This window comes from Erigeron canadensis, chromosome 9, assembly GCF_010389155.1.
Source record: "Erigeron canadensis isolate Cc75 chromosome 9, C_canadensis_v1, whole genome shotgun sequence".
Taxonomy (NCBI): Eukaryota; Viridiplantae; Streptophyta; class Magnoliopsida; order Asterales; family Asteraceae; genus Erigeron; species Erigeron canadensis.
The window spans coordinates 2,305,400-2,331,296 of record NC_057769.1 but is presented as its reverse complement, the minus strand read 5'-3'; the positions used below and the strand labels follow the sequence as shown (position 1 = coordinate 2,331,296).

Genomic DNA, 25,897 nt, shown 5'->3' with positions numbered 1-25,897 from the left:
AACCTATTTTTTTGTAAGAACCGTGAGAACTCCTAATATTTAAAAAAAATGGTTCTCAAAATAAGGAAACTATATATATATATATATATATATATATTCACTACATCAGATGTGTATTATTAATCTTTAATTGGAAAAGGTAACCCCCAATTGTGAATGTTATTCACGAATTACGATTTTTGGTAACTTTTGTATCTACATATCTATATCTAAATCTATTTTTTTGTGATGTATATTAAGTGTTTGATAAAATGTTTCCATGAATATTTGGATTATGTGACATATATCTAAATTTTTGGAAAATGGTTAATTATGCATGATCAAAGTTTTTGTCACAACTTTTCAAAGATTTATATGCTACGATATGTATAAATATATAGTTATACCTGAAGAGCATAATGTTGTTTTAATTCTAAGCAATATGGCTAACTTTTATTGGATGTGGCAGACTTATGATATCATATATGAGGCTAGGAAACCAAGTGATATTTGACCGGTTTGTGTATCTGAAAAAACTTCTAAAGGGCCTCAAATATTTTCTCTGAAAGACGGTGTGATAAGATGACATATCAACACCTCTATTTGTAAAACATCATTTGTGTAAATGATATAATTAGGTTTTATTGCATCTACATTAGGATTATTATTAAATCATATGTTTGATTCTCTTACATGTGCATTGTTTCTCTTACATGTGCATTCTTTAGGGTCTATCATATGATATTTTGAGACATCAACGCTGAAGCATTTAACATCAAGTATGTTAAGATGTAGTGTTGGCTACTCTATATGCATTCTTTTACAGCCAAACTATTATTGTCATAAGATTGAAAAAATCCCTTAACTTTTGTTCACGTTACTATGGTTTTGTATGATGATATTTTATCATAAATTTACATGTCTGGTAATATATATGACTCATCTTTTGGTATTCTGTTATATTATTAAAATCTATATCGATGTGCTACATGTAGTTCTACAAGTTTTACATGAATGACATCAAGACAAACATCGATAAACAGTCCTTATAATCATCACTAAAGACAAACAGTCCTTATAATCATCACTAAAGACATCAAACAAGTGAATAAGCTTATCATACATCACACGGGCTTTCACTATAGTATATACTAATATACGTATTAAATTAAGTGCTTTGATTCTTCTAATAGATGGGATCGTAGTATTTTATTCCATTGACAGCCATTGATGGCGTTGATTTCATTTGTCGTTTTGTTTTGTTTAAGACAAAACATGTGGGGGTCGTTGGGTCGACATTTGAGCATGTATCATGTGATCATTTATATCGTAGAATGTCTACTATCTTGTTATTTAATATAATGAATATAGATATATAGACTATTGACTCAGTTTTTTAATTAATTGAACCAATGAAAGAGTGTTGGTAAAGAAAATGTGATTCGTAAGAGTATATTCAATACGAACTTATTGAAAAAATTCTTTTTATTTTTAGTAAAAATTCTTTTCAACTAGCAGAGTGGATTGAAATGGAAAAAGCTTATAGTTTTTTAAGTAAAAATTCTTTCATTTTCAAGAAGATGGCTTATTTGATGATAACTTCTTATTTTCTAACTATGTGAAGTGGAAAAAGCTTATAGTTTTTTATATTAATGGCCGAAGAAAATGTTTTTCAATTGGTTTTCAGAATAAAATAAGCTTTTAATAAATTGAATAAGTTGTTAGAAAGATGAAAGGCGCTATCCCCATCGGGAGTGAATTGTTCGGTCGGTTGCCATATATAATATAAAAAAATTGACTAAACTTTTATAAACCAACCGACTGGTTCGGCGAACAAACATAAGTGGGGACATATTATAACATCTCTCTCCTGATATCTTGACTTTCCTATTATTATAACATATCTATCTCCCTAGGGATGGCAAAAAATTCCGAACCCGACGGAAAAATCCGATACCCGATGAGAAAACCTGATACCCGAACCCGTATGGGGCAGGGACTGGAGTATGGCCACCGCGATCCGATCCGACCCGACCGCAATATATATACAAGTCGATGGTTTTGATATGTTGCATACTTACATATGCCTGATAATGTGTTAATTATCAATACGAGAGTATCAAACTATGATATTTTATTTTCTTATCTTTTAACTACATGTAAGCCATCATTAGCATTGATTTATAGTCAAGATAGTTCATTTACCTTGAAGATTTATATATATTTTTAAGAATTCGGGTCAGATTTCAGGTAAAACGGGTATCGGGTCGGTTTTGGGTGAGTTATCTTCCCCAATAGGGTGCCCCGATAAGATCCCTGACGGGTATCGGGTACCTTTTTTCTTATCGGGTTCAGGTATAGTACTACCTGTCCAGAACCCGCCCCATTGCCATTCCTACATTAATATCTTGACTTTCCTACTCTAACATCAGTGGGAACATAATAAATGAATATAGTTTTAATCCTTTCATGATATAAAATGTTACTGTTGGATTGTTTGTAAATGGATGAAAAAATTTAAACTCGGTTGGGTTGTATACGTGGAAAAAAAAGAAATAACTTTTGTAAAAAAATTTTTGGTTAGGTTGGACTGCGAATGTGGGTGGTCAGGGTATAAATGTTTAGTCGGTTGGGACAAACAATAGTCGAGTGAGTAAATGTCGGGTGAGTAAATGTCTACACCAATGCCATTTGCATGTTTTATCCTCATTTATCTAGCAATATATAGCATGATTTATTATATAACTTCAACTTTAAATAAAATAAATTATATAATTTAAGTTGTTAAAGTCACTCAGTGTCTTTGTATCATCTAATTTTCAACTTTAGATAAGTATATAATATATTGTATTGTAAAATGAAAATTTGATGGCACACATCATTTCATTAAAAATTTCACAAAATTATAGATATATGTTTTACCGAAAATTTTAGTAAATTCTAATGATTTGTATTTATTTTTTATTATTAGTAACTTTATTAAATTTAGTTTTGTTTAGTATGTAGTTTGTAAAGTTGAGTTTATTAGATAAAAAATAGATTTGGTTGGGTCTAGAATGGAAGTATAAAAGTTGGTTTTAGTTAGATTATGAATATAAGAGAAAAAAATTAACTTTTAATAAATAATGTTGGTGGGTTGGATTGTAAGGGGAATGACCGGTGCTATACTGAGCAGTAACAACTTCTATTATTTTTCAATTTGTCTAGTTCCAGTAGGAGTAGGTAAAAGGGGGATATATACAATTTATACACATTAAGCAGTATGGTTTGGATCAGTAAAAAACAGTCTGGTCTCTGGCGTCGATCTTCATCCCATGCAAAGACCAGATATTCTCTTTCATTCACAGTCAAGGTATTAGGCTCAAAACTCATGGAAAACGGCAATGGGCAGTTCATTTCCTTTTTTTTATATATACAATTTATACACAATAATAGTGGCAACAACATGGAACTGGTCCTATATATATCATGACTCATGAGAGGTATATGTCTAATTAAAAATAGAACTTCTACACATTTGGTCATTGAGTAAGTTGTGAAATATGATGATATACACTATTTCACGAGAACTGATCAAACCAGCATCTCCGACCCCTTTTCATCTCCGCAGCTATAATCTTTCGCCACTTGATCAACTTGCCCCAGAAATGAATGTGCCAGTAGTGTTTTTCTACCCAAATAATGGAAACTGCACCCTTGAGAAAACCATGGTGTTAAAGAAATCTCTGTCTCAAAGCCTAACACAATACTATCCTTGTGCCGGTAGGTTACACTCACCCAAATCAGCTTCTGTTAATTGTAATGATAAGGGAGTTTTATTTGTTCAAGCCAAAAACGAGGCCCAGATGGATGCATTCCATGATAGTGAACATATTGACACTCTGGACCAACTTTTTCCTGATGATTTGGTGTACTCCAACTGCTCAAGTCTTGTTGGGGTCCAACTGAATCATTTTGCGTGTGGTGGAATAGGTTTGGCGGTTTCTATGTCACACCTTATAGGTGATGGTCATACTCTAGGCTCTTTCGTTTCTCATTGGGCGTCTGTGGCCCGTTATGGCTCCCTTGACCATAAAGAGGTGTTGCCATTTAATCCTCATTTTATTCATACCCAATTGACCAATTCTATGCGGCCAAAATATAAAGTCATTAATCAAAAGTGTGTGAATCCTGTCACACGAAAATTCATGTTTCCTAACTCCAAACTAAGTGACCTTAGAAACAAGATTACTAACTCTATAAGGAATCCTACACCGGTCGAACTATTGACTTCTCTACTTTATAAAACTGCAATGGCGGCAGCCACAAATAAATCTGGTTCATTCAAGCCATCTTATTTGTATTTTCCGGTGGAGATAAGGAACAGATTTGTCCAAAAACTTCCCCAAAATACTATGGGAAATTTCGTGTCAGTTATGATTATATCGACCATGAATACAAGTGAAACATCGTTAGACATGTTGGTTTCTGAAATAAGGAAAGAGAGGTTGCAACTTGGAAAATTCCAAAGTATGCAACGGGCAGCTGAAAACCGGAAAGAGATATTGCTGTCCAAATTGGAAGATGCAGAATCTGCCAAGACATCATATTGGTGCCTTAGCTTATGCGGTTTCCCTTCAAACCATGTCGATTTTGGTTGGGGGAAGCCCATGGATACAACTTTTGCACTTAAGGGAACAAATATGAGTGGTTTCCTTTTGAAGGATGCTCCAAATGGTGCAGGCATTGAAGCTTTGGTGATTTTGGAGAAAGAAAACATGGCGAAATTTGAAAATGATAAGGAGATGCTTTCATTTTGCCAAACTTAACTAGAATTACTTCAACTTTCCATTCTAATATTGCTACTGGTACCTTTGTTTTATGTATGAAATACAACAGATGCCTCGGGAATAAATCACATACATTTTGTTTGATTTTCCATTGTACTACTACTGGTGTTTATGCAGTATTATGTACCTAGCAATCAGACACTATAAAAACTCAATATATAACACCGATATATAGCCAAAACAATTAGCTACTAATTTAATATTGGTCATAGAGGAATTAATGTGTATATGTAACGACATAAATCCTGCATGAATTATATTTATATCTTTTGATATTTGTATATTCAAATATTTACCTCGGCGCAGGTTGGACTCCACACAATATTTGCGACGACAGCAGTGAGAGCTGAAAAACGTAAAAATCACAAGTGTTCGTTATCTGCTTATAATATTATATAGAAAGAATGGTGTTTATATATAGGAATAGGAATTGGTAGTGACAATTTGAAAATTTGTTAAATTGAAAATTACAATTCCTATATGAGTATTTAAGATTGAAAATTGAATGAAAAAAAAAACAAATAAATAGAAACATAAAATAATAAGCAGGGCACACATGATAATAATGAGATCACCTCAGATAAATGACTGGCGGCGGCATGATTGCAGCTGTGGCGGACGCTGATACCGGAAGATGGGTGAAGGGTTCGCCGGTGGTGATTGGTTGCTGGTGGTTCGAAGAGAGAGAGAGAGAAAAGAGGGTGTTCATCAGAAACATACTGATTTGAATTTTTTATTTTTATTAATAAAGTTAAATATAAATTAACTATTTAGGAGTGTAAATTATTGTTGGAAAACAAAGAAGTATAAATTAGTGAGATTTTTTCCTCGAATATTAATGTAAATATTAATATGATAATATAAGATGGGTACCCGCGCAATGCGACAGCGGTAATGGAAACGGGTGGTGCTAGTGGCGATGGTGGTTAAGAATATGGTTATTAATTTAAAAGTAATTGACGTAAATGATAATATAGTTATTTTATGATCAAGGGATGTATTTTTTGTAAATAACTTTATTAAGAATATTATAAAGATATTAGATGAAAATATTAATAAAGAAAATAGATAGTTTAGATAAACATGGGTGTAAAATATTTTAGGGATATATTTGGTAGATTTAGTGTAAGTTAAAAATGTGTTGAAAATTAAGAGTATTTTAGGTATATTAAAGGTAAAGAGTTGAAATTATGGATGGTAGTATGTTTATTAATATAGTATAGATATTTGGATAGTGATTATTGGAATTTAATTTATAATTAAACTAAATGATAACATAAGCAATAATCAATTTGATGAAATTAAACGATATGATTGGTCAATAAGTTATCAGTTCAACTATTATATATTATTAAGATGAGAGAAAGGTACCGTGTTTTGCGAAGTTGATGGAAACAATGGCGGGGTGGTGATGTAATGGCGGTGATGGGGTGATCTACCTGACGGGCTCCGCCCTTAGCTGTACGGGCTCTGCTCTCAGATTTAAAAGTTCGTTAAAAGTATATTGAATGACCTTTCTAATGAAAGAACACGAAATTTTAAGAATACCCATATAATTTTTATAATTTATCGATGTACGTTTTTGAGATAAAAGATTTTGAATTAATTAGAGGAATAAAATAATTTATGGATAAGAGAGAGAAAAAAAATTAGTGGTTTAAATTTGATGAGAGATAAAGAGTATTATATATATTTAGATAAAATATAAAATAGATAAAATAAGCATTTTAAGAAAATAAATATTGAAATTTAAAATTTAGACCATAATTATTTGTTTTATAATATAGGTATAGATTATGATTAAAATGCAGCGCTTAATAGAGGGTGTGCACGTGCGCCTTAGGATAATGGGCCAATTGGGCTTCCCATTCTTTTTGTTGCAGGTCCGACAGGTTGAGTAATAGGCCAAAAGCAAGTTCACATCAAAACGGGTAATCAACTTTTACAGAATATATATTTACAATAGTATTATAATTCTGTCAAAGCAGCAATTTACATTTTACGACAGCTTTAGAGCCCTCGGTTTCCTTTGGTATAAAAATAAAAATAAACATTGTAATATAAATTGAAATGATTGGTGCAACTTTAAGTTGATATAAGTATTGACTAGTGTTTCTACTGCTGATTGGGCGGGTCAAGTCATGAAATGAAAGTTACCTTTCAAAAAAACAAATTACACGGTACTATTCCGCGTATAGAGTAAAAAACACACCATTTTGAACCGTTTGACTCATGTTACGTGTTTTTTATCAACTAATTTCAAATTGGCTCATTTAGTCATATTACATGCTAAGAAAAAAATCATGACTTGTGCGTGAGAGGGTGGGCGTCCCTATTTAGGATCGAACATAAGAAATTTTCCAAAATCCGGTTTTCACCATTGGAACCAACTAACCTACGCAAGTTCCACAAACCTCACAACTTAAAGTGGGTATATAATAAAGCATTGTTACTGAGATCGTCAAATGTTCATTTACAAACTTAATTTTTTGTGAAAACTAGAAAACAAATCCTAGCCATTCATTTTATTGATCTAATAGCTAGGATTAAATACCCTCTCTTCTCCTTCCTCCTTCATCTCTGGCCACCACCATCACCATCTCCGACCACCACCACCACCATCATCTACGATCACCACCAACATCCTCTGGCGATGGCGACGGTGACCACCACCACGATCCAAATCGGTCTTTTTTTCCTCTTCTATCGACGGCGCCGGTGCCGGCAACAAGGGCGGAGCCCTTACCGTATCAAACCGCCATCATCTCTTGGATCCCCGCCCATATAAGCCATACCATTCCCATATGCGTCCGGTGACAACCCTTTTAGAACGGATGAGGGCAACGTCCATACCGTATCCACCAAAAAAACGAAAGTGATACTCGCCGAAAATGTCATCGGAAAATTCATCGCCATTGTCGGAGATGTCGTGGTCGCCAGATTTCTAGAAAACGCGATTTGAGGAGTGTGAGAAGAGAGAAAAAGTAGATCTTGATCTTGAAAATGAATTATTTAGATTAGTTTTTTAGTATTCACCAATTTTGATGTTTCCGATGAATCCTATTAAGATCAAAGATAAATAATTGATTTTCATTTTTTTGAGACAAAAAGAGAGCAACTTCATACATACGTATTACGAGTAATTGCTTTGATTCTTCTAATAGATGGGATCATTTTATTTTATTCAATTGACACTTGACAGCCATAGATGGCGGTGATTTCGTTTGTAATTTTGCTTTGTTTAAGACAAAATATGTGGGGAACGGGTCGTTGGGTCGGACTTGAGCATGTATCATGTAATCAATTATTATTGTTGAATGTCTAATATTTTGCTATTTAATAATAAATATATATATATATATATATATATAGACTATTGACTAAGTTTTGGATTAATTAATTTAATGAAAGAGTGTTGGTAAAGAATATGTGATTCATAAGAGTACATTAAGTAGAGCTGGGATATCATGTTTGACTCGACATGATAAGACATGAACATGATATGGTTAAACACGAACACAACACGATAGCTAATCGTATCAGTTTTTTCAAACATGAACACGACACGATTTTTAAGATGTTAGACGATAAGAGACCTGTTAAGAGACTCGTTAAAAGATTTGTTAAAAGGTATGCAATAAGAGACCTGTTAAAGGATTTGTTACGTGTCTTATCTTGTCTTAACGTGTCTTGCGTGTCTTAACATGTCTTTAATGTGTCTTTAATGTGTCCTTAACATGTATTTAACGTGTCTTAACATGTCCATATATATACTACTTGTCTTATCGTGTTTTAACAGGCCCGGACATGTTAAGACACGAAACACATTAAAGTCAAACATGAAACACGAAAAAATCAAGTTGTGTCGTGTCATGCTAACAAGTCTGTGTCAGAAATTGCCCGCTTTAATATTCGATACGAGCTTATTGAAAAAATTCTTTTTTTCTCAAAAGAAAAATATAATAAGTAAATGCTAAAGCGACGTTAAAAAAATACAGTAGTAGATAATAAGTAAATATTAAATGACATAGGAAAGAAGAATTTATTAAATGGCTTATTTGATGATAACTTCTAATTTTCTAGCAGTGTGAAATGGATAAAGCTGATAGGTTTTTATATTAATCTAATGAATTGAAGGGTTGATTAAGTGGTTGAAGTTTTTGTCTTTGAAAATATAAGTTAAGGGTTTGATCCTTATACCCAATAAGCTGTAGCTCCTTTTCAACATTTGGTAAAACCTGTAAGCAGCTTCTTTTCCTTTGGTAGGGGTAAGGTTGTCTATATCTCAACCTCCCTCATACACCGTTGAAGACGGTATTATGAACTAAAATCTATGCAATACGGCATGGGGGTTACTTTACATTGATTAAATCAAGTAACCAAAAGAAAAAGCTTTTCAATTGATTTTTAGAAAAAATTAGTTTCTAATAAATTGAATTAGCAGTTAGAAAGATGAAATGGTAAACTTATAATCTACCGGGAATATACTGTTGATACAGCAGTAACAACTTCTAGTACTTTTCAATTTATGTAGTTCAAGTGTGAGTAGGTAAAAGGGAGATATCAATTTATACACATTGCCATTTGACAAAATAATAGTGGCCCCATGGAACTGGTCCTAGCTATATATTTCATCCAAGGTACATGTCAAAAAGAAACAGAACTTGTACACATACATTAGTGATTGAGAAAGCTGTGAATTATGATGACAAGCATAATTTCGCGAGAACTAATCAAACCAGCATCTCCGACCCCTTTTCATCTCCGTGACTATAATCTTTCGCCGCTTGATCAACTTGCCCCAGAAATGAATGTGCCGGTAGTGTTTTTCTACCCAGATATTGGAAACTGCACCCTTGAGAAAACCATGGTGTTAAAGAAATCTTTGTCACAAAGCCTAACACAATACTATCCTTGTGCCGGTAGGTTACACTCACCCAAATCAGCTTCTGTTAATTGTAACGACAAGGGAGTTTTATTTGTTGAAGCCAAAAACGAGGCCCAAATGGATACATTCCATGATAGTGAAAATATTGACACATTGTACCAACTTTTTCCTGATGATTTAGTGTACTCCAACTGCTCAAGTCTTGTTGGGGTCCAACTGAATCATTTTGCGTGTGGTGGAATAGGTTTGGCGGTTTCTATGTCACACCTTATAGGTGATGGTCATACTCTAGGCTCTTTTGTTTCTCATTGGGCGTCTGTGGCCCGTTATGGCTCCCTTGACCATAAAGAGGTGTTGCCATTTAATCCTCATTTTATTCATACCCAATTGACCAATTCTATGCGGCCAGAATACAAAGTCATTAATCAAAAGTGTGTGAATCCTGTCACAAAGAAATTCTTGTTTCCTAACTCCAAATTAAGTGACCTTAGGAACAAGGTCATTTCCTCTGTAAAAAATCCTACACGGGTCGAAGTATTGAGTTCTCTACTTTATAAAACAGCAATGGCAGCAGCCACACAAAAATCTGGTTCACTCAAGCCATCTTATTTGTACTTTCCAGTGGATATAAGAAACAAATTTATCCAAAAATTTTCCCAAACTTCTATGGGAAATTTCGTGTCAGTTATGATTATATCGACCATGAATACAAGTGAAACATCGTTAGACATGTTGGTTTCCGAAATAAGGAAAAAAAGGTTGCTACTTGAAAGATTCCAAAGTGTGCAACAAGCAGCTGAAAACAGGATAGAGATATTGTTGTCGAAATTGGGAGATGCAGAATCTGCCAAGACATCATATTGGTGTCTGAGCTTATGCGGGTTCCCTTCAAACCATGTCGATTTCGGATGGGGGAAGCCCATGGATACAACTTCTGCACTCAAGGAAGCAAATATGAGTGGTTTCCTTCTGACGGATGCGCCATATGGTGCAGGCATTGAAGCTTTGGTGATTTTGGAGAAAGAAATCATGGCGATATTTGAGAATGATAAGGAGATGCTTTCATTTTGCCAAATTAACTAAATTTACTTCAATTTTCCATTCTACTAGTAACTAGTAGCTTTGTTGTTTAATGTATATGAAATTATACATATGATGAATCAGGAATAAATCAAAGACATATTGTTTGATTTTTGGCCATATGCCCACTAGCGCTGCTATTTATTAATCATCAAAAAAGAAGTCAAATTAGTATTCATCCAACTTTATATTTGAAGTGGCATTCTAAAATATATATACTTGTAATATTTAAAAAATTAAAAGCATGATCATATGGATATTATCAACTGATAACCTCTACATTCCATAGTGGGTCCGGATCGATCAGTTGACCAGCATCCCAATATTATAACTCTTGAGTGATATATGGGTGTATGGATATTATATCTTATATTTGTTGCTTCTTGCATCCAAATCTAAGGATAAAGTGCATGAATATTTGTGTTTGCTTTCTGTTTCTGTTAAAAGATTATGGTAGAATAAATGAAAATATCAAAAGAATTGATACTTTGATGGGAACGAAAAAGTATTAATTCCAAAGGAAATGAAGAAAATAACCTTAGCGCGTGCAAGTCACATGCGTTCAATTCTAACATTCGTTAATGCGTGAGCCAGAAACGTTGACAGGGCGCCGAGACAAATACGTAATTTCAAGAACTCAGGGATGAAACTTAAAATATTGTGCGTGTGTTAATATATATTATGCTATAAAGTTGGATTTTTGTTTGAAAACTATTTACATGTATCGTTATGTTGATTTTTAAGTGAACGTTTAAATGATATGTATATCAATATGAAGATATAATACCACTTTCTCTCAAGTGATATTAAAATCTAAATCTTTTTATTGTGATGAAGATCTAAACAAAGAAAAATATTGTGCGTGTGTTAAAAAATGAAAAATATATGTATAACAATAATGATAGATGGCTAAACCCGTTGGTCAATTGTTCCTGGACAAAATACTTGCTTAAGGTTGTGTGTGCCCGTACAAAACAATAATAGTTGATGGCTATGTCCAATAGTCTATCTAACAATAATGATTGATGGCTTCAGCCTTCATGGCTATCTCTATAGTCAATACTTAAATTTTAGGCCCGTGTTTCAATACGGGACTTACAATGTTATCAATATTAAATATTAAATGTTATTGATAACTCATCAACACGGGACTTACAATGTTATCACTATTAAATGTTATTGTTAACTCATTATGGTTTAACATTTAGTTTATTTTTAGTAATAAAAAATGTATCTATGTTTTAAAACTTTGAGTTTTATATTTAAATAGTTTATTAAAAATATGCTTATCGAAGTTGTTTACACATGCTTAACGATATTTGAATATTACAACATCATAATATGTCCATCAAAATTGTAAATTATGACATATTTAATGATATATGAATATTAAAAATTATAATAAGTCATTACCATTTATTTACTTTATTGATACATGATGTATTACATTTTTATTTTACAATATTAGAAATAATATTTTATATTTAGATAAAACATATCATAAATAATTATTAAACAATATTTAGAAATAAACAATATCCTATGTGCTTAATATAAAGATTATGTTTTTATGTGTTGTTTATTAAAAAGTGAGGCCTAAATAGCATATTATTTGTTGTACGTGTATTTGTTATAAGTTTTATTATATAATATGGATAAGTACTCTAAATATATAATCTATCTATATCTTGTGTCTGTATCATCGAATTAGTTTTTTTAATTTAATTGAATATATATATACGTATGTTCAATTAAGATATACCACATCTATAAATTGTAAATTATAATTATAACTAGCCTTATAAATAAAACTTTTGTAATATTAAGTTATGTCGATATTTAAGAACTATTCAACCATATTCATAATCTCGAAATAGTATATCTTATATTTCAAATGTATATTTAGCTTATTAACCTGCATAATATGCAGGTAATTTAAAAATCTATTATGATAAAACAATTTATATGATGAAAATTAAAAGACCATGTATAAAATATTAGAGTTTTCAAAGGAAAATAAAAACTTTTTTTTTATATAGAAAAAAACATCATAAATAACAAAAATAAAAATTATATAAACTTAAAAAAGGAAAGTGTTTATAATATCATAAGAAAATTAAACAAAAAACTTAACTTTAAAAAGAATTTAGAGATGACAATTAAGCTATTTTAATTTTTTTTAAATGATAATTTTGTAACAATTGTTTTATTATTTAATATAGACGGACTGATTGATAATATTAAGACGAAAATAGATGGTGATATTATATTTAAAAAATGACATATAGTCGTTTAAAAAAAAATTAGATAATTACATTTTATTTTACATTGGACTTAAGCTAAAAATGAAAGATATCATAAATCTATTAAAAAATAATTTAAACTTTTTATAGAATGATGTCATAAATTAAGAAAATAAAAAAGATATAATTGATAGAAATAAATGTTTAAATTGGTGAATACAAAAGAGAGATATTTTTGGTTCTTAAAGGTAGAAAGTTTAAAGAAAAAATGGGTTTAATATTTAATTTATATTTATTTTTAACCATAACTTGAGAGAATTTTTTAAAATTTACAATCATTTAATTATTTAAAAAAATTTCAACATATGAAATATTGTCTACGAAAATTATTTCAATACCTAATGACTTATTAACAAATATTAAATTAAATTTTTATAAATTATAAGTAAATATTAATTATTAGTTTAATATTTAATATAAACACAATTTGAACTCTAGATATATATCTCAACATAATAACAGATGATGATATACAACATCCTTATCCTAAACACAATAGTAATCACAGAACATTAAACGATCATAAAATAAAACACAATTTACAACAGAAGGTTACTTGAATAATAAATCCAAATCAATATAAACCCAATACAAGATTCATTCTATCTCTCAATAAAAAAGATACAAATTTTTTTATTGTTATATTAATTTTGCGTATTAATGTTTAAAGTTACAATTGTCACTCAAATCAAGAGTCCTACTTTTTATCAAACAATATGAAAAAAATTCTAACTGTTATCCAATTATCATAAGACATGTGATTGGAAATAAACCTATGCGTGTTATGGGTTCAGATCATGATTAAGTACATATACTTGAATGTCAAGTACTATTTCTTAATTATTTTTTTTAAACTCATAAATTTCGATCTACAATAATTTACACTTTTTAGCCCTGAATATTTAATTTATATTTATTTTTAACCATAACTTGAGAGAATTTTTTAAAATTTACAATCATTTAATTATTTAAAAAAATTTCAACATATGAAATATTGTCTACGAAAATTATTTCAAAACATGACTTATTAACAAGTATTATATTAGATTTTTATAAATTATAAGTAAATATTAATTATTAGTTTAAAAGACTCGTGAATCAGCTAATGACTTATTAAAAACCTAAAATTATTTCAAAACCTAATGACTTATTAACAAATATGCAGGTAATTTAAAAATCTATTATGATAAAACAATTTATATGATGAAAAATTAAAAGACCATGTATAAAATATTAGAGTTTTCAAAGGAAAATAAAAACTTTTTTTTTATATATAGAAAAAAGCATCATAAATAACAAAAATAAAAATTATATAAACTTAAAGAAGGAAAGTGCTTATAATATCATAAAATTTAGAGATGACAATTAAGCTATTTTAATTTTTTTTAAATGATAATTTTGTAACAATTGTTTTATTATTTAATATAGACGGGCTGATTGATAATATTAAGACGAAAATAGATGGTGATATTATATTTAAAAAATGGCATATAGTCGTTTAAAAAAAAATTAGATAATTACATTTTATTTTACATTGGACTTAAGCTAAAAATGAAAGATATCATAAATCTATTAAAAAATAATTTAAACTTTTTTATAGAATGATGTCATAAATCAAGAAAATAAAAAAGATATAATTGATAGAAATAAATGTAATAATGACAACTAAGCATTATTTAAAAAATCATGATGTAATTAGAATTTTATTTTATTTATATAAGAGATTATTACATCATTAATTTTCAATTTGATAAAATCAAGAGCTATAATTGGTCAATAAACTATTATGTCAGTTGTATTTTATTATATATAAAGATTGTTGGACAAAGAAAATGTTTGGTTTGTTGGAAACACATTTATGTACGTGTCATATGTCAATACATTACGTACCGAATTTGATTGTTAATTAATTGATGTGTTTAACTTTTGATCCGGGGACTTTTAACACGTGTTTGGTTCATAGAATGTTTTTGGAAGGAATGAAATTTATCAAAGAAATTAGAATTTGAAGGAATGGAATTTGACGGAATATTTTTTATTTTTGCAAATTCAAGTGTGTGAAGGAATGAAATTACTTCCTCCATCCTTAAGGAATGGAGATTTCATCAAATAATGAAATGTTTACATTCCTATGGAATGTGATTCTTCATTCTTTGAACAACCAAACGCACTAAGTCGCGTTTGGTTCACAGAATTTGATGGAATCTGATGGAATTGGAATTGAATTCCATTCCTTAGCGCGTTTGGTTGGTTAAAGATGGAGGAATCACATTCCGTTGGAATGTAAACATTCTATCATTTGATGGAATCTCCATTCCTTGGGGATGGGGGAAGGGATTTCATTCCATTTCTCACTTGAATCTTCAAAAAATCAAAAACATTCCGTCAAATTCCATTCATTTAGATTTTAATTCCTTTGACATATTCCATTCCTTCCCAAAACATTCTGTGAACCAAACGCGCCCTAAGGAATGGAATTTAATTCCAATTCCATCAAATTCTGTGAAACAAATGCGACCTTAGACCTTTGCCAATGGATGTTTAGTTTCTTATTCATTTTATGGGCACTTTTTGGAGAATATCATTGGCATGCATATTTTCTCAATCCTTTTTTTGAAAATACCATGTATGTTTTCTGAGGAGAAAAATAAGAGAAAGAGCGAAAGTTGGTTGGAGTGGGGTAAAGCATTTATCAACCAATAATAATAGAGATGGGATTTAATTTATTTCTTGGATATAATATACTATTTTAGGAATAAATGAGAAAGATGTATTGTTCGCAGTAATATTTTTTGGAATATGAAACGAGAAAAAGATGATGTGACGTTGATATGGCAATGCAAAAGAGATGAGAAAAAAGTTACCGCGTTAAAAAGAAATCAAATGTATAAATACTCAATTCTTTGACTGAACCCGCCAAAAACAAAAATATAAATAGATAAAGTTTTTATTGCTTTACCGATAGCGAGAGGATTGAGAAAAGCTATAGCGCTGGAAGAGCATAAGGAGAAGATGAAGGCGTTTGGTAAGGCCTTATGTGTACATGATGTCATGATGTATAGGTAGTGCATGTTTAGATCGCTAAAAAATGACTCGTAACAGTTTTTGACAAGAGGAGGAATATCACGTGTCGTTCTTTCTTAAAGTTAGGGCCGCAAACAGTTCAGTTCGGTTAGTTAAAAATTTTGAACTCCTTTTTGGGGTTCGATTAGCTAGATATTTTGAACCAAAAATAGTGAAAAACTATCGTCTATATTCGAAGACTACACAAAAGTTTGTTTAAACTGACCGCACAACATTTGACCGATCAAACTTATTCATCCTTACATCTTGAGGACCGTAAAAACAAATAACACGGAACTGGTGTGAGGTACATGTTAATAAAAGAACTTCTACAAATACATTAGTGATTAAGTTGTGAATTATGATGACAAGCATAATTTTGCGAGAACTAATCAAACCAGCATCTCCGGCCCCTTTTCATCTCTGTGACTATAATCTTTCGCCGCTTGATCAACTTGCCCCAGAACTGAATGTACCAGTAATGTTTTTCTACCCAAATAATGGAAACTGCACCCTTTAGAAAGCCATGGTGTTAAAGAAATCTTGGTCCCAGACCCTAACACAATACTATCCTTGTGCCTGTAGATTACACACACCCAGATCACCTTTTGTGAATTGTAACGACGAGGGGGTTGTATTTGTTGAAGCCAAAAACAAGGCCCGGATGGATATGTTCCAACATAATAGTGAACATGTTGGCACTCTGGACCAACTTTTTCCTGATGGTCTAGTGTACTCCAATTGCTCGTCTTGTTGGGGTGCAACTCAATCCTTTTGCCTGTGGTGGGATAGGTTTGTTGGTTTCTATGTCACGCCTCATTTTGTTGATGGTCGCACTCTAAGCTCCTTCATCACTCATTGGTCATGTGGCATGTTATGGCTCCCTTGACCACAAAAAGGTATCGCGGTTTAATCCTCATTTTATTCATACCCCATTGACCAATTCTGTAAGGCCAGAATATGAAGTCATAGATCAAAAGTGTGTGAATCCTGTCACAAGGAAATTTATGTTTCCTAACTCTAAACTAAGTGACCTACGGAACAAGGTTATGCCATCTGTAGCAGCTGGATCTGCACCACCTATAAAGAATCCTACACGGGTCGAACTATTGACTTCTCTACTTTATAAAACTGCAATGGCAGCAGCCACAACAAGATCTGGTTCATTCAAGCCATCTCATTTGTATTTTCCGATGGATATAAGAAACAAATATGTCCAAAAATTTCCCCAAACTTCCATGGGAAACTTCGTGTCAGTAATGATTATATCGACCATGAATACAAGTGAAATGTCGTTAAACACATTTATTTCCGAAATAAGGAAAGAGAGGTTATAACATGAAAGATTCCAAAGAATCCAACAAGCAGCTGAAAACAGGAAAGAGATATTGCTGTCCAAATTGGGAGACACAGAATCTGCCAAGACATCATGTTGGTGTCTGAGCATATGTGGGTTTCCTTCATACCATATTGATTTCGGATGGGGGAAGCTCATGGATACAACGTCTTCACTTAAGGAAGCAAATATGAGTGGTTTCCTTCTGAAGGATGCTCCAGATGGTGCAGGAACTGAAGCCTTGATAATTTTGGAGAAAGAAACCATGGCGATATTTGAGAACAATAAGGAAATGCTTTCATTTTGCCAAACTTAACTAGAATCACTTCCACTTTCCATTCTACTACTGCTACTAGTACCTTTGCTTTATGCATGAAATAAAACATATGCATCGGGAATAAATCTAAGACATTTTCTTTGATTTTTGGTCATATACCCACTGCTTTTACAGTTTCTATCTATTAATCATCAATCAGGAAATTAAACTAGCATTCATCAGGGCATTAATTCATCCAACTATTTATTGAAATGGCATTCTAAAACATATAGTTATAATGTTTGAAAGCATGATATACGTACGGATATTATCAACTGAAAATGGAGCTTAACCTGGGTATTCCATGGTGAGTCCGGATCAATCAGTTGGACCAACACCCCAACATTAGAAGGGAGGGAAACGGCATCCAAACCTGGGTATTCGTAGGTGAGTCCAGGATCAATTAGTTAAATCAGCATCCTAACTGCTTACACGATAGGCTTGAACGATCTAAAATGTGTTGTGTGCTGACTGGGGTAGCTTGTTAATCAAATTCAATACAATAATTACCTCATTAAAAGAACTAATAGCAGCAAATAATACATGTATGGCCAAAATCATGACATCTGAGTAGTTGTCTGTTCATTTTATATTTTACGTGTTGCTTCTTACATACCTATAATAATTATACATCATCCAAATCAAAATTATATGTGTGTAATGAAATTAGAAAAACTCGGTACTGCCGTACATACTATTCTCAATATTCATAATCTAACAAACATATCAAACAATAATACTGCATAATTCTGAGGGGCTCAAGAGAATTTTCCAGTATTTTGATATAAAAAAAAGAAAAGAAAAAAGAAACTAAGATATATATAGTGTAAAAGAAAGTGAAAGATCTCAAATGATTTCAAGCTCAGCCTAATAGGATCTTCTGAAAAAGTAAGAGTTTTCAAGGTGGCATCTTTCAAAGAATAATGCCCAAATAACAAAAAAAGAAAAAGAGAAAAAAAACAAGTTATATCCCAGGCATTAAATTTTACATATACTGATTACTAATGTCAGACCACCACCAAAATGAAACACACATCGTTATTTACTTGTATGCATGAACAGCCCAGACAAAACTCTACGTAGTTCATTAGAATGTGAGTGAACAAAATTAAGTCAAATTGTTTAAGCTTTACATTAATAGGAACTAGTTCTTTCTAACTTGTGCACCTTGATTGTTCTTTAACTTGGTTCTTCATTGCCTTTGTCTGTCAGAAACCTGAAATGATTTCATCACCATTCGTCTTCAAGATTAGCACGATGAAAGCACATAACGGTACCCACAAATATGAAAAACGACAAAAATTCAATCAACATAGCTCCAGTGCTGATTAGAAGCGCATGTCTTAGGATTATCGGAATGGCTATGCTTCCTACTGCTGAGGCACCTGTTAGAAATTTGGCAGCATCTACCCACCTACCATGGAAGACCAACCAGAAGTAGTTAGGCGTAAAATTAAGTCAGAGGTGGTAACCAAGGTGGGTTAGGCAAGTTGGGTAATGGGTCAAAATGGGAACTTTTCTGCGCAAGTCAGGTCCAGTTGACACGAAACACTTCTTTTCAAACATCTGTAACACATATATTTGCATAAAGAGATTTAGGAATCTGAAGACATCAATATATACTTTGGGAGACCTTTAGACTCATTTCATATGTTTACAGATTGATATTTTGTAGGTACCAGTCTTCGGACAAATACTTTGTGGGGACACCATTAAAGACTCTGCTAGAAATAGGTCACCGCTTCAAAACCGTCCCCAACTCCATAGGGTGGAACCCAAAGAGACATGCACATGTTCATTGCCGGGGCTGGTCCTTGGGGAAAGACTAGTTAGGTCCAAAAGACATAGGCTCAGGGTTTTTCCGCCGATCTAAACCTTCTGCTATATATGTTCAAAGGTCTGAGAGAGCATACACTTACCCTCCACCTTCACGGCTGAGTAAATATTCTGTGGATCCTCCACCAAAGAACATGCATGGCATAGGGACCAAAATATACATGAGCGCTGCAAAATTTCATCTAGTTCCACATCAACCTTTCTAAAACATTAATGTAAAATACAAAAATTGCTAAATTGTGGTACCCTTAGCCACCTGATAACATTGGCCACCAGTTGCTGTATATTGCACAAGCCTGCAACCAGAAAAGATAGAAGAATAGTGAGAACAAATGTAGTTTCTAATAATATCTTTCTTCATGTAATATTCAGTTATTAGTTTATATAATGATAAAAAATATATCCATTAAACCTACCACGATTTGTAGAAGGAGACTGGAAGAAAACATAAGGGCAAGTCCAGCAAGCCTGAAAAAGAAAATTCGTGTTAGATGTATCTGTCAAACGAAAGGATTAAAAATCAAGTTGTGTTTAAGCTGACTGTCTTACACTGCATTGGTCAGTCAATCCAAGAGAGCAGCCATAGATATGCACCAAATAAGAGAAAAGTCAAAACCATGTAAAAGAATGATAGAGCTCAAGCTTAAGTATCTCCTAACTTTATGTTTAATACATATATGATGTGATGTATATGGCATACATATGCCGGGTAACCACATATTTATTCATCATAATTTTTTAGTTTTTATGTGTAACATCCTAAATCCATCTAAAAGTTATAACACGCAAGAGTTTTTTGTAAAATGTCTAAAATGTCAGAATTTAAATCAAAATCAAAATCTATAATGAAAAGCTGATAATTGTTGACTTGGTCATTAACTCCTCTAGAACATATCATATTACCACATTAACATAAAAGCCTCTACTATTTTGTATTAAATTATTAAAGAAATATCAAAAGAAATAAATAACAGCTACATAATAGGGAAGGGCTATCAAAACTACAATCATAGAACAGTTCCTAATTTCATAAATATTCTAATTAATGAGGTCAGAATGCATTGCAGAAAAAGAAACAATTAGGTCGGCAAAGAACTTAGGCAATGATGATAATTATAGAGAAAGAACAAGCCAATTGTTAGCAGTGAAGTGCTGAAACAATAACAGGCGGCAGTAGTTCCCGCTCAACATATAAAGATGACGTGAGCTAACTAACATCAACATCGTGCGAAAGCATTCCAATATATCGAGTAACTATTTCTGTTTGAATCTTATACATGAGAAAAAGGGGGTAGGAAAAGATTCATCAAGAGAGGTGATATGAGTCATCAGGAGATGTGATCTCCCCAAGCCACGTGTAGTTTTCCATTAAATGGGTATTATACTCACTAGCCACTAAGGTTCAACTAATTTAATACCATACCTCAAATTTAGAAACTAGGTAACTATTTTAGAGGTAAAAATACAATAAAAGTTAGTTCGTAGTATGATAATTATATTTATAATTTACTAGGAAACCTTAAGAAGTTAAAACAAAGAGTCAAACACTGTTGCTCACTTGCATGAAACGAAAACTGAAATGAAACATTTCTGATTCCAGTAGAAGCTATAGCAGGTAACTTATAGCTACAAAAGAGTTTTCTCAATAATGTTCTTCAAAGACCTTGTGCATTTAGAAGCTTTATAATGTTCGCCGAAGGAGAAAATCTTTAACTTGACTGCCTTTCTCCATATTGTAAAGGTTATTGTAGTTACTAGTTAATTAGCTAGTCTGCCCAACAACTCTTAGATGGTAAGTACTCTTAGAGTTGGGTCACTTGGTTAGTCATCACTGAGTTAAGTCAGTTAAATAAGTAGCATCTTATACCATACTGTACAAACCATGAAGATGATTTAATTAAATTTCATATATACACAAAAGAACATGTTAATGCACCCTTATATCGATAAAACCATCAACCATGAGTTTAATATCCATGTATTACTTAATTGCATCCTTGCAGTATAAGCATTACCAAGTACTATTTTGCATGCTATTTGTCAAGTAGAAGAATCAGCTTGTGCCTTGTGTAACTCTATCAAACCTCCCTAGTTGACTAGTTGTGATGTGTATCACTCAAGTTATCGGCTATTCACAAAAAGCATTGATAACCAACAAGTTTGAGTGGTATTGCAGACCCACTATTAGCAAGTTCAGCATGATAAAGATAAACATTTCATTCTAGCAGAGCTAATTGTAACATGTATTACATAAAAGATAAGATGCCAAACTGCCAACTGCAATTAAAAAAAATCGGAAAAATTCACTAGGCATTGATGCAGATTTTTCACTAAATGACCATATCCAAAACTTGATATGCTTTCAAGACATAGAGGTGACATTAGGCAAGAAAGGTCGTCTTTAGATGTTACAAACCTATAGCATACAAATATTAATGGTTTATAATACACAACACGCAGGACTAAATGGGAAAATAAACGGCTCATACTCCAACCAAACATTTTAACAACAGAACCAATTCTATCAAGTTCGACAAGCTGACGTGAATCTGAACTCCTCATTTCTAGTTCACACTAACGTAACAACGTTAGACAGCACACATCAACTTATCGACTAACTTGGACTGCTGGACACAAAGAAAATCACCAGCAATCCCTAATAATCCAAGACAGAAAACACGAAATGCAGACGACTAAACAAAAGCCAATGCATTTATTCATATGATAACCTTTAAGCAAAAGGACTATACAGATGAAACTCGTTAACTACAATATCTTCAGTTATCTAACCTAAATAATATATAAATTTCCAACAATTATATACAAAATTAGATACAAAAATTAATAAAGTCCAATAGATAATAAATATCCTGTCAATTATAAAGTCAACAATTAAACATGAAAAATTCAAACTTTAACAGTCAGCAAGCAAATTATATAGGCTTAAATAAAATTAATTAGCTGATATAAACATATAAATTAAATTAAATTTTTTTAAGTAGGCTAACCTTCAACTGTCATCGCCATCGCAAAGTGAATTTAGTTTACAGGGGAAGCGAGGCGGTTTGATAATTGAATATTTTAAGGAAACGACGTCGTTTTGAAGCGACGGAATTGCGATTGAGGAAGGAAGGGAAAGGGGGTTGGGTGGGGGTTTTGCCAGCGAAAGAAAGATGGTGTATTCAATTCACGGTGGTTTTGGTTTGGTTTCTTGGCGATTTAAGTTTAATAATAGTACATAAAAATACTCCAGTCTCACAAACTCATAAATCATTAAAGTTATTAAAGCAATAATCTCCTTCTTTACATTTTAAGTTTCAACGTTTACTTTTTTAAAATATCCATATATCAATTCTATATTTATCTAACACATTTTCTCCTTCCTCAAATCTCAACCAATCATTTTTTTTCTCTCTCCTCCATAAATCATTTCTTCCTCCAATTCATTCAAACTCTTTTATCTCAAAAATCATACATCGATAAATTATAAAAATTATATGGGTGTTCTTAAAATTTAATGTTCTTTCATTAGAGATGTCATTCGATATACTTTCGACGAATTTTTAAATCCGAGGGCGGAGCCCGTACGGTTAAGGCATTTGGCTATCACACTCTATGACCTATCACCCCACCATTTCACCGCCGCAACGCGCGGTTATTTGCTCTCGTAATAATAATAGTGGAAAATGTTCCATGACGTTAACATCATAAATCATAGATGATGTGCTCTCACAAACTCATTTAAATCGTTTTCTATACATGTTAAAAAGCCCCCCATGATTGTGAGAGCAACATCATGCAACCAAAATAATGTTAACATCATCAAAGTTATCCTTTAATAATAACTAGCTAATCAATCCGGGTTCAATTGATAAACGTTTTGCAAATAAACCGAATGATAAATTATTATGTAAAAACGAAACTATAAGTTGAAATATATTGTCATATTAAAATGTATAAAAAACAACTTTAAATAAGTTGAAAGTTGTGATAAATTATTATGTAAAAACGAAACTAAACGGAAACAATAGTATTGTAGTTGTGGACACACGTTAAAACACGTTCGGTTGGCAAAAACAAAAACAAAAACATTGTCTAGAAAGAAAAAAAAAACACTATAGTTTTCAGTCTATTATAACTAAAAAATAGGGTGATTAAAGTTTACATAATAATGTGGACATTTAATAAAAATCTATATTGATGATACATATTTAAGAAAATAATATTTTGAATTTTAAACAAAAAATGTGATGATGCTAATTAAATTAAAAGGATGTGTAGTAATATAAATTTTAAAAAATCTTAATCAACCAGGATGCAATCTGAGAAATTACAAATATATTTCGTTATAATAAATACAAAAATAAAATTTGTTATAAGAGGCAGACATTGATCCTAACATTATCAAATATTGAATTCAATAATGAACAAAATATCATAACTATAAATTTGTAATTAATAAAAATTGTTATAGGTGGACATTAATTAGACTATACAAGCTTCAAAGTATAATAATATTAGCATCATCACTATGTAATAATAATATAACCTACAACCTATAAAAACAAAACATAATTTACGTATTTATAACCATAAACTCAATACACTAGCGAGGTAGACTAATAGACATGTAGTTATGCATTTTAATTTCAAAAAAAATTGTTACATAGAGATAGATATATAGAATATATCCTTAATTTTAATTTATATATATTTTATCAAAACTTAAGTGGAAATTCTAAACTATGATGACTAAATAAAGAAAATGCTAGATTAGAATAATTATATTTTTGTAATGTGACATCATCTTTAATTATATAGAATGTAAGGAAGAATTACAATATGACACATATGATTTTTTGTTTTAGAAATAATCTTCCTTTATTAATAATAGAGATAATAATAATAATAATAATAATCTTAATCTTATCTTAATCTTTTATTATATTAAAGCATAGTTGCTCCAATCACTTATTGAGCAATCATAATTCTCAATTTCTTAATGTTGACTTTTGTTTTCAATTTTGACTTTAATTTACACTTTTTTGTTTTCCATCACAAATTTACACTTTTTACCCAATAGTTTTAATATAAAAAATAAATAATAATATTTTAATTATATATATCCAATAATATGTTCTATCATATATATTAAATTAATTATATAAAAATAAATTAAATTTATTATAAATATATTAAGATTTTAGTAGTAATTGTACTATTTTAATTTTAATATATATTAAAAGACAATTGAATTAATGACAAATAACTAAAATAATTGATTTTACAATGTTATAAAAACTGGTTTCTATCTACAAAGTCCAGTTTTCACACACAAACAATTGTACATTGCAGTATCTCGAGTTAAGTCGATAAGGGGCTTTAATGTGTTAATATGTGAGAAATATGAGAAAACAAAAAACACTACAACAAATTTCGTCTATAAAGAAGTTTTTCAAATGATGAAAGATGGTATATATTTTCAATATTCTTTTATTACATTAGTTTTATTTTTATTAGCTTAACATTCTTGACATTTCAATTGAACACTCAGTATCTAATTGTATCTTCAACTTTTACTTTATAAGCTTTTATGAGTTACATGTATTAATATATAATATTAATAATGTCGTAAGTCTTGTATCCAGTGTTGTACACTGGTCTAATATCTAGTTTATATTATAAGACAGTTGAACTAATGACTTATTAACCAATTAAATCGTTCGATTTTATCAAATTGACTCTTGCTTATGTCATCATGTAGATAAACTATAAATCACAAATCCTAATAATCATTATCCAAATATATCATTATATTAGTATATATTAATTTGTAGAAAAAATCTCATTAATTTACACTTTGTTTTATACATCATTTTCTTTTCATATGTATATAAGATAAAATGATGATAAAATATAAATTGAATTAATAATATTATAATTTTTTTTCTCGAGTAAGATCTAGCTTTTTTACATAATTTATCACTACAAGTAGTACGTTTTTGCACAATTCATTACAAAAATGATACTCCCCCGTCCCAATTTAATTGTCTTATTTTGACTTCTTAAGTCTTTATTTTATAACTTTGACCGTAAATATTTTTGTTTATGTTATATAATATTTGATGAAAACAATATAAAATACATTTAAAACTCTACATCCATATACTTTACATCAAGTATCATACAACATAAACAAAAATATTAATGGTCAAGATTAAACAAAAAAGACCCAAAATGTCAAACTATGACATTTAAATTGAGACG

At 31.1% G+C, this 25,897-nt stretch overlaps 4 protein-coding genes across 4 annotated transcripts; 3 read left to right on the top strand and 1 right to left on the bottom strand.

The window, feature by feature from the left end:
• The first annotated feature begins 3,491 nt into the window (after positions 1–3,491).
• Positions 3,492–4,892, top strand: LOC122583046 (acyltransferase Pun1-like). The gene has a single exon (XM_043755485.1). The coding sequence runs from the start codon at positions 3,522–3,524 to the stop codon at positions 4,785–4,787; it is 1,266 nt and encodes a 421-aa protein (XP_043611420.1). The 5' UTR covers positions 3,492–3,521; the 3' UTR covers positions 4,788–4,892.
• A 4,592-nt stretch (positions 4,893–9,484) lies between these two features.
• On the top strand, positions 9,485–10,896 carry LOC122582806 (acyltransferase Pun1-like). Its single transcript, XM_043755241.1, has one exon. The coding sequence runs from the start codon at positions 9,511–9,513 to the stop codon at positions 10,777–10,779; it is 1,269 nt and encodes a 422-aa protein (XP_043611176.1). The 5' UTR covers positions 9,485–9,510; the 3' UTR covers positions 10,780–10,896.
• Positions 10,897–16,506: 5,610 nt separating this feature from the next.
• Positions 16,507–17,794, top strand: LOC122581493 (acyltransferase Pun1-like). Its single transcript, XM_043753724.1, has 4 exons — positions 16,507–16,620; positions 16,874–16,934; positions 16,986–17,394; positions 17,488–17,794. The coding sequence occupies exons 1-4, from the start codon at positions 16,507–16,509 to the stop codon at positions 17,792–17,794; spliced, it is 891 nt and encodes a 296-aa protein (XP_043609659.1).
• A 967-nt stretch (positions 17,795–18,761) lies between these two features.
• LOC122582035 (vacuolar protein sorting-associated protein 55 homolog) lies at positions 18,762–22,857 on the bottom strand. Its single transcript, XM_043754379.1, has 5 exons — positions 22,639–22,857; positions 20,047–20,098; positions 19,887–19,926; positions 19,714–19,798; positions 18,762–19,208 (listed from the first exon to the last, which is right to left on the bottom strand). Exons 2-5 carry the CDS (start codon positions 20,077–20,079, stop codon positions 19,025–19,027), a joined length of 342 nt encoding a protein of 113 aa, XP_043610314.1. The 5' UTR covers positions 20,080–20,098; positions 22,639–22,857; the 3' UTR covers positions 18,762–19,024.
• Positions 22,858–25,897: the final 3,040 nt, after the last annotated feature.

Excerpts from the sequence above, each read along its gene's own strand:
- LOC122583046 (XM_043755485.1), top strand. The coding sequence starts at position 3,522 with ATGATGATATACACTATTTCACGAGAACTGATCAAACCAGCATCTCCG.
- LOC122582035 (XM_043754379.1), bottom strand. The coding sequence starts at position 20,079 with ATGTTTTCTTCCAGTCTCCTTCTACAAATCGTG. Across the intron at positions 19,799-19,886 it reads CTGGTGGCCAATGTTATCAG|CGCTCATGTATATTTTGGTC; the intron begins GTGGCTAAGGGT and ends GAAATTTTGCAG. Across the intron at positions 19,209-19,713 it reads CTCAGCCGTGAAGGTGGAGG|GTGGGTAGATGCTGCCAAAT; the intron begins GTAAGTGTATGC and ends CTTCCATGGTAG.
- LOC122582806 (XM_043755241.1), top strand. The coding sequence starts at position 9,511 with ATGATGACAAGCATAATTTCGCGAGAACTAATCAAACCAGCATCTCCG.
- LOC122581493 (XM_043753724.1), top strand. The coding sequence starts at position 16,507 with ATGACAAGCATAATTTTGCGAGAACTAATCAAACCAGCATCTCCGGCC. Across the intron at positions 16,621-16,873 it reads CCCCAGAACTGAATGTACCA|TGTACTCCAATTGCTCGTCT; the intron begins GTAATGTTTTTC and ends CTGATGGTCTAG. Across the intron at positions 17,395-17,487 it reads ACTTCCATGGGAAACTTCGT|ATTCCAAAGAATCCAACAAG; the intron begins GTCAGTAATGAT and ends ATAACATGAAAG.